General features: G+C 40.5%; 4 protein-coding genes across 4 annotated transcripts in view; all 4 read right to left on the bottom strand.

The window, feature by feature from the left end:
• TbgDal_I2860 (hypothetical protein, conserved) overlaps positions 1–842 on the bottom strand; it is a gene marked incomplete at both ends in the record, with an annotated part of 4844 nt that extends 4002 nt beyond the window's left edge. The window contains one exon of the mRNA XM_011773261.1: positions 3–842. Within this exon, the coding sequence (XP_011771563.1) occupies positions 3–842 (840 nt within the window). The remainder of the gene's footprint in view (positions 1–2) is intronic.
• A 3171-nt stretch (positions 843–4013) lies between these two features.
• Positions 4014–5516, bottom strand: TbgDal_I2850 (chaperone protein DNAj, putative; the record flags this gene model as incomplete). Its single annotated transcript, XM_011773260.1, has 1 exon — positions 4014–5516. The coding sequence occupies one exon, from the start codon at positions 5514–5516 to the stop codon at positions 4014–4016; it is 1503 nt and encodes a 500-aa protein (XP_011771562.1).
• A 238-nt stretch (positions 5517–5754) lies between these two features.
• Positions 5755–6060, bottom strand: TbgDal_I2840 (hypothetical protein, unlikely; the record flags this gene model as incomplete). Its single annotated transcript, XM_011773259.1, has 1 exon — positions 5755–6060. One exon carries the CDS (start codon positions 6058–6060, stop codon positions 5755–5757), a length of 306 nt encoding a protein of 101 aa, XP_011771561.1.
• A 2044-nt stretch (positions 6061–8104) lies between these two features.
• The window catches only part of TbgDal_I2830 (hypothetical protein, conserved), a gene marked incomplete at both ends in the record, with an annotated part of 2310 nt that continues 2178 nt past the window's right edge, over positions 8105–8236 (bottom strand). The window contains one exon of the mRNA XM_011773258.1: positions 8105–8236. This exon is cut by the window's right edge and continues 2178 nt beyond it. Within this exon, the coding sequence (XP_011771560.1) occupies positions 8105–8236 (132 nt within the window).

Genomic DNA, 8236 nt, shown 5'->3' with positions numbered 1-8236 from the left:
CCGCTCGACGGAGTCCCACCCGTTCTTGTTGGGTTGCTGCGGACGGAATGGCTCTTTGGTCCACGGGAACGTCGGGAGTCATCTGGCGCACTTCTTAATGGAGTTCCACCAGATCTGCTTGCATCACCGCGACTGTTGCGGCTCTCTCCACCGCGCGAACTTCGGACTAAGTCCTCCTGTGTGCTCCTCATCGAACTCTCCGTTGACCTGGTCGATTCGCTGTGTGTACTGCGCCGTGGGCCACTGTGTGTGCGCATGGAAGAATCCCTGCGACTACGTGACGCACCCGTAACATCGTTTTGGGAGTGAGACTTAGAAAGGGAACTTGTGGATGATGTACCGCGTGAATTAAGCTCCTCTGCGTGGCGCGCGAGGAGGGCCTCAACGCAGCGGTCGCAGTCGTCGTTGTCGCGAAACTCCAGCCGTAGTCGTGTCCAAAGGCCGGGGTTGTCAATTTTCTTACGGCGCTCATCAACAGAGTCTCGCCGGGTTCCTGATGCATGACTGCGTGCGATGTCACTGGCACTAGAGCTCGGGGTCCCGGGCCCACTTTCCTCTGGTGGCACCACTCCAGCTGTGAGGGCGGCGTTAATAAAAAGATGCCCCGAGACGCTCGTCAGCAAAAGGGCATCGGTTCTCGGAAAGACTGTACTGGGGCAGCGGGAGAACTTAATTAATGGGACGGAGCACACGCCAATAAACAGCGGCTCCTCATCCGTGGATTCACGCAACTTGAACACGGAAACGGTGGTGCGGGTGATGGTTATGCTTCCGGGAAGCATAACCGTGCCATCTTCAGGAGCGATATCCACTCGCAGGTTAACGGGATAGTCGTTCTCCATTTTCAACTTGGATTTTTGCCCTGTGTTCCCTTTGTTATTGTTGTTGTTGTTATAACGTCCCTTCACTCAAGTGAAAGTGACAGTCGTTGACAAACCCCACGGCCGCTGTGTTCGGTTACTTCCTTTTTTTTGTTGTGGTTTTCCTTCTTCTTCCTTCCTTTTACCTTCTCTCTCCCTCCTTATCAATATGTATGTATGTCCCCTTGCTCCCAAGAGTGTGGAAACACGCACCCACCTGCACAGGAAGGCACCAGTTCTATTCTTTTACGGCCTCCTGCTTTTGTCTTCCCTCTTTCCTTCTAATCTCACTATCCTCTTCTTTCTTTCCGCCTACTTCCCTATAATCCAATTCTCTTTTTTCCTTTTCTTTGTTTTTTTTTCTTTTAGTTTCTTTTTTTCCCCTTCTTTCCCTCTTCTAAATCACCCTTATCCTTTGTTCAAACACAAATACCAACGTCAATTCCCTTCCTTTTCTTTCTCTTTCAGGCTTTCCTTCCGTATGAGTTTATCACACCCGTATCTGAAACTTTGATGGCTGTTCACCTCAAAAATCTCACTGAGCAGTCACACAACTCTGCTCAAGAAATCCTCCCCTCCTTTTGTTTTCTTTTTTGTTGGTGTTGTTGTTGTTGTTCCGATCGCTGAGGAAAAAATGACAACGAAAAAAAAAAAAAGTCAGGACGGGGTGGGAAAAAAAAACGAGAGCACGTTTGATTCGGCTTTTACTGTACACAGCTGCGTGTGTACGTGTGCGCGTGTGTCTTTTTTTTTTTTATGTTTATGTCCAAATACTTTACACTGACGGACGGTTTGGATTCAGCAATGAATATTCTACCTTTTATGAAAGGAAAAAAACACGAGAAAGAGAGAGAAAAAGAGGGAGAAACGTAATGATGAGAAATAATAAATGACAAACATAATAATATTACATTATTATTATTTTTTTTTTATGTAGTGAAATTGTTTAAACATCAGTAATGACTAAAAAAAATAAATTGTCCATAACCCTCGTAGCCTTTAACAGCACGGAAAGAACAATAGTCGCAACAATCATTTCAATAATTATAATATTATTGAACGTGCAACTACAGGAATATAAAAGAGAAAGGGAAGTAAAAGTGAAGCTGATTGTGACCGCATGTAAAATAATATAGATATAGATATAGATATATATATATATGAGGAGGGGCTAAAATACAGGGGGGGATAAACTCACAAACAAATAAAGAAAAGAAAAAAAAGGATTAGCACATTTCAAATAATTTAAAAAAAAAAAGAGCGGAACGAAACAGTAAAAAAAAGAGAAAAGAAAAAAGAATCGAGAAAACGGCGAGTTGTGGTATTAGTACATGGATTGGATGCCGTAACAACAATAACAACAGGAAAAGAAAGAAGAAAAGAAGAAAAGGAAGGCGACAGTCGCAAGCGGGAATAAAACTTTCGGGGAGAAGGTGAAAACTGAAAAAAAAAAATGAGTAACAGGAAAAGGGAAACTTTCATGACTCATCCCTCCATTAAAGTGACGTATTCACTTAATTTCATCATCGTCCTTCTTTTTTGTTTTTTTTTGTTGGTGTTTTTTGCTCTCATATCAATGTAAAAATATACAAACAACAAATGACAAATGACAAATGACAAATGACAGACAACTTCCACACGTACATTTTAAGTGTCTAATGTCATTTCATGAGAAATTTCACAGGGGGATAAATGGTTTGGGAAAAGGGCTGAGGGATTAGCGGGAACAAACAAAAGGGGCACCAAAACAATTTAAGGCTATCATTTGAAAATAAATAAATAAGAAAAATAATAGCAATATTAACGATGATGATAAATAGCAATGAACGACAAATGACGAAAACAGGGGAAAAAGAAAGAGTGAGAAAAGGAGGGAAAGAAACAAAAACAAAAAAAGAAAAAGAAAAATCAAAAAAAGAAAATCAAAAACCACCAACCGTGATTCCGAAAAATATGGTCTCGCCACACACACACACACGCACTGACACTTTTATCTTTACTCATTCATAACATTGCCCTCACACCACATCCATTCAACCCCCAATGTAACTATGGGCAAATATACACACCATATGTGTTTGCCTTAATTGGGTGGTACAGAGAAGAGAAGAGAAGAGGGAAAAAGGGAAAAAGACGTGAAGTTTCGATTCCTGAATGTGAAATCCCGGAGAACCGCAGTGGTGCTTACAGGTGAATCCCTTTTGCGCTTCTCTGTTTGTTTGTTTGTTTCTTTGATCTACTTTTTTTTTTTAGAATAAAAAAAAATTCTTTAACTATTTAATCATGCCCCCTCTGCACACTCAAACAACAGAAGTGCATCACAGGGGAGTGAAAAGGTTCAAACACTTAAAAGGAATCCGGGAAACTACAAGGATCACAATGGTAGTGATGATGATGATGATGATGATGACCATAGCCGTGGCTGTGGCCATATAATAATAATAATAATAAAAGTAACTAAAAAGAAAAAAAAGAAAAAAAATGATGCACCGCATTGGAGCCCACCGGCACATAATCCCGTCCCAACGTTTTTGACTACCTTTTGGTGTGGAAATGAGGAGAAAAAAAAAAGATACAAGAAATCCCCTTTTTTCTCTTTTTTTTTTTTTGTAATGCTCATCGAGTAATAAAATCATCAGTAATCCCATCCTTTCAACTCCCCACAACACATCCCCCCCCCCTCATGCATTCACGTTTGAACATATTTATTTTTACATTCATGCGCAAATGCAAATGCCTACATATCATTGCTTGTATTTGTGTAGTTCCCCTTCCCTTAGTTTCATGTTACACCTCAGCGTCCCTCACCCCACATGTTTTATCACCTAATTGACGCAATAATCCAAACTCTACTCGCATCTCACTTCTCAATCCTAATATTTATTGTTTTCGCATCTAAACTCATCCTCCACCACCACAACCTTTTTCTCCTCTGCCCTACCTCTCTTTCCCTTTTCCTTTTCCTTTTTCTTTTTGTTTTCCTTTTTCTTTTTCTTTTTGTTTTTGTTCTCTTTTTTTTTTAAAAAAAAAAAAAGAAAAAGAGAAGTCATAAATGTACGCAGCGCCTCCTCCACTGCGAGAAATGCCCTCTAAATTTCCAACACCCGAAAAAAGAAAAAAAACGCAATTTTCAAAACCAAAAACGCATATCAATTAACGACGACTCGTAGCCGCACAAATGGGGCATACCGCGCACGTGCATGCGCACTCAGAACAAACGGATGCGTGACCACAAGTGAATAATTTTGAGCCCTGCATCTTCGGAGCCTTCATGCAGCGGCTACAAAGACCTTTAGTCAGGCGCCCTACAAGCACCTTTTGCATACGCTGCTCCACATCACGAAGCACCTCGCATAATACATAAACTTCATTATCGCTCATTAGCGCCACATCCGCAGGATCCGGAGTGTAACGTTGGGTGAAAAGTATCTTTTTTAACTGAATCTTCTCCTCAATGATACTACGCATGTGGGTTTCATTCAACCTGTTACGCTCACTAAAGCGACTAGAGCACGTCCTCGCCCGGCGGCTACTTGAAGAAGCGGGGTGTTTCTTCTTGTTAACAACATAATTCTCCTCATCATTATCATCATCATCATTATCATCATCATCATTATCATCATCATCCGTGTCTTGACTATCTTCACCATCACTGACGACGCTAGTATCGCTGTTGTCCCATTCCCATTCACATGGGTCGCGGAATGCTCCACCTGTTGCGGATGTTTTGCTATCAAATTCTCGCATGAGTCGCTCCCATTCCCGATACAACTCATCGCTGCTCATCCTCTTCTCATTAGGTTGTTGAGTATAAGACCCGTCATAAGAAGGAGGGCTGCTGCTTGCATGAGTGTAACTTTTGTCATTGCTGCCTGCGGCACCACCACCACCACCACCAGCGCTGCTGCTTCCCTCCCCTGTTCCTCTCGCTTTCTCACCTCCATTTGGTTTGGGTTCTGTCATTGGACTTCCACTTGCACCATTAAATGGAGGTGAAGAGGATTGTGGTGGCCGCTGTTGTTGTTGTTGCTGTTGTTGATTATGATTATGAGAAAATGGGTGAGACCTCGCGTGGCATGAGGCAGCACCACCACGGGCGTAAGAATAACCGCTGACAGGTACTCGCCTGCCATGGGCTTGACGCCAACGCTCATCCACGCGTTGATGCTCCTCCTTTGATCCAACAGGAAAACCCCCAAAAGGCATGGAGCCGCCGTCTAAATCGATACCACCACCGACGTTGTTATCACCGCTGTTGCCGCTGGCTTGCCACCGTCTTCCACCAAACCGCGCATAACATTTCGCCCCGTAACCCCGACGCTCATGGGAGAAACCACCGGGGGAACATCCAAACAGTTCCTCCTCTGTGAAGTGGCACGGCGGTTCCCGCGCCTGTCGGGCGTATTGAAAGCCGGTGCCTGCATTGGAGGGTGGTGCATGAGGTAACACATCACGGCCTCCATTACGACGGAAATGCTGCTGCAAGGCCTCGTACGCTTCATTTACTTTCTTAAACTCATCCGCGCCATTTGGATTCCTATCGGGGTGAAGATTGAGGGCCTTCTGTCGGAAGGCTTTGCGCAGCGCCGTCTCATCACAACCACGTGGAATTCCCAGGACACGGAAATGGGTGTCAGTAACGGATATATGAGCCATACCTTAACTTCCTTCAAAAGCCCTCCACACCGCCGCTGGGCCGGTCGCCACGTACACTTTCTCTTACTCTAAAAGTCACTCTCCTGCCTCTTAGATGAATATAAATATATATGTGTGTATGTGTGTATTTGTGTATTTGTGTGTGTGTGTACTTACCTGTTTATTCCTTTTCTCTACTTTATCTTCCTTTACTTACTTTTGCCAACACCCACCACCCCTTCAGTGTTTTCACTTTTCGTCAGTGATCTCCCTTGCGATCCCTTGTTTTCTTTCTAATCCTGTATTTCGGGATCTGTTTTTGGTTGATGTGTAGACAGTTTTCACGTTTGGTGATGTTGGTACCTTGTGTGTGAATATTAATAGAAAGTAGAGGCAAAATGAATATGAATAATATATAAATAAATAAAGGAAAGAAAACACACATGCAAAAATAATAATAATGATACAATAGAATAGAATAGGATAGGATAGGTGCTGTATCAATACACCTTAGAGCACATATTACAGTAATGCATTCCACACACACAAACACGCGTGAGTCCATAGCTTTTTATGAACGCACAAACACACTTCCGGCGTGAGTGACACAATCCACCCTTAATGTATCATTTTTCGTTATTTTTTTTTTTGAAATATTTATATATATTTAAATATATTTATTTATTGAAACTTTTTTGTTCATTTTATTCGTGTGGTTTGTACTCTTTTTTTTTATTAATGTTTATGCGTGGGTTGAGGCTTCCATTTGCCCCGTGTTATCACAACTTCACGGTATGCTGCAACGACAGTAAAGACGGAAATACAATCAAACATGCAGGGGAAAAAAAAGGAAAAAAACGTAATGGACGGAACAAATTGGTCCAACGGATCACAGGAGAAGATATGGAAAGAAACAGAGGTTTTAAAAAAAAAAAAAAGAGAGAGAGAGAGAGAGACAAAAAGAGAAATAGAAAGAGAAAAAAAAACAAAAATTGAAGTGGAGTGAAGTGAAGTGAATTAATTATTAACCGCAGTGAAAAAGAAAGGAGATACAGAAAAAGAATACACTCTTCCCGCTCCACAAATCCACACAACAATGCAAAAATATGCTGATGTGGACAAAAAAGGAAAAAAAAAAAAGGAAAACGGCACCCAAACTATGTTTGCTTGGAACGTACACAAGAGAGAAAAGAAAAAGAAGAAAAAGAGGTGGGTAAAGCAAAGAAACAGGGAAGTTATTTAATTTATTTATAAAAAAAACGCCTAATCAAAACCCCTCCTCCCCTCCTCCATCCCCTCTCCAAAGTGATAATTCTCATTCTTATTATTTTTTTTGTTTTCATATAAATATATATATATAAATAAATAAATACCCTGCTTTCTTTTGCTCTCTTTCCTCTTCCTTTTTTTTTTCTTCTTTTGCCCCTTCATCACTTTTTATTTCCCTTTATGTTCTTTTTTTCCTGATGCAGTCGTGTCATTTTATCCGCATCCTCATGCTAACTTTTCTCCCTCCTCTCCTCTTTATTACGGATATAAAAAGGAAGTGTAAAAAAAAAAAAAAGGAGAGGTGTGAAACATGACGTGACATGACATGAGCAACATTTCATTCAACAACATTTAAACGGAAGGATTCAACAAATTGCAAAACACTTCTGAAAAAAAAAAAAAGGAAAGAACAGCGAATACCGCGTGGAACACAAACACACGGGCGGCACTTGAGTGATAAAAATACATGGGTTAAGTAAACAGCGAAGTGAATGGAAAATATGACAGGTTTTAATTTCCCTTTACGCCGCCTAACCACACGTAGAGATAAGTAGACAATTGAAATTGATAGATCGAAATAAATATAAATAAATATAAACAATTTTTTCACCAAAGGTAAATGTAACGGACAGCATACAAAAATGAACCTTGAACTTTAAAAAGAACAAAAAGAGAGAGAAGAGTCCGCTCACACACCTTCGGCTTCACACCACACATTACACCTCAGACGACTCAACACCACAAGCAAACACACACATACACACATACACATACATATATATATAAATAAATATAAATAAATATAAATTTAGATATATAGATATTATATATAGTAGAAAGAAACAAAATAGAATAAAAAGAGCAGTATGAAGAATTGTACAGCAGCAAAAGCGCCACGTAGAAGCCACAGATAGTGTACAAAAAAAAAAAGAAAGAGGAAAGAAGGAAAAGCTTCTGCATGTGCATGCGTTTATATAATATTAATGTGCTCACCCTCATTCCTGTACGGAAATGAAAAGATATGTGGAAAAGAGGCAGAAGTGAAGTACAGCAACAAAAGAAGAACCTCAGAAAATGCTGATGAGTATGTTCATTTTTTTTTTTAATCACAAAACATCATCCACGTGGATAAGGGGGAGAATCTATTGTATCCCGTATTTTCAACAAAAAGGAAGTAGAAAAAAGAGGGGTTTCAACGCAGTCGAACCCGCTACGGAAGATTTTAAAAAAAAAAAGATATGAAGTGTTTTCTTGATAAATTTTGTTTCCATATTTCTCAGCATTGCAATAATGAGTTACTTGAGGTTATGTGTTAGGCATGCACGCAAATATAAGCACGCCTAAACACAAATGGTCATCTCCAATACGTATAACAACAGTTGAGTGAAAAAAAAAACAACTGGTTGAGTAAATAAAGACACAAAAAAAGCGACAAAAAACAAAATACAGCCGTCAATAACCGCCTGCGTGCT

Source organism: Trypanosoma brucei, chromosome 1, assembly GCF_000210295.1.
Source record: "Trypanosoma brucei gambiense DAL972 chromosome 1, complete sequence".
NCBI classification, from domain to species: domain Eukaryota; phylum Euglenozoa; class Kinetoplastea; order Trypanosomatida; family Trypanosomatidae; genus Trypanosoma; species Trypanosoma brucei.
Note: the sequence above shows the minus strand (reverse complement) of the source record. Positions and strands in the feature narration are given on the sequence as shown.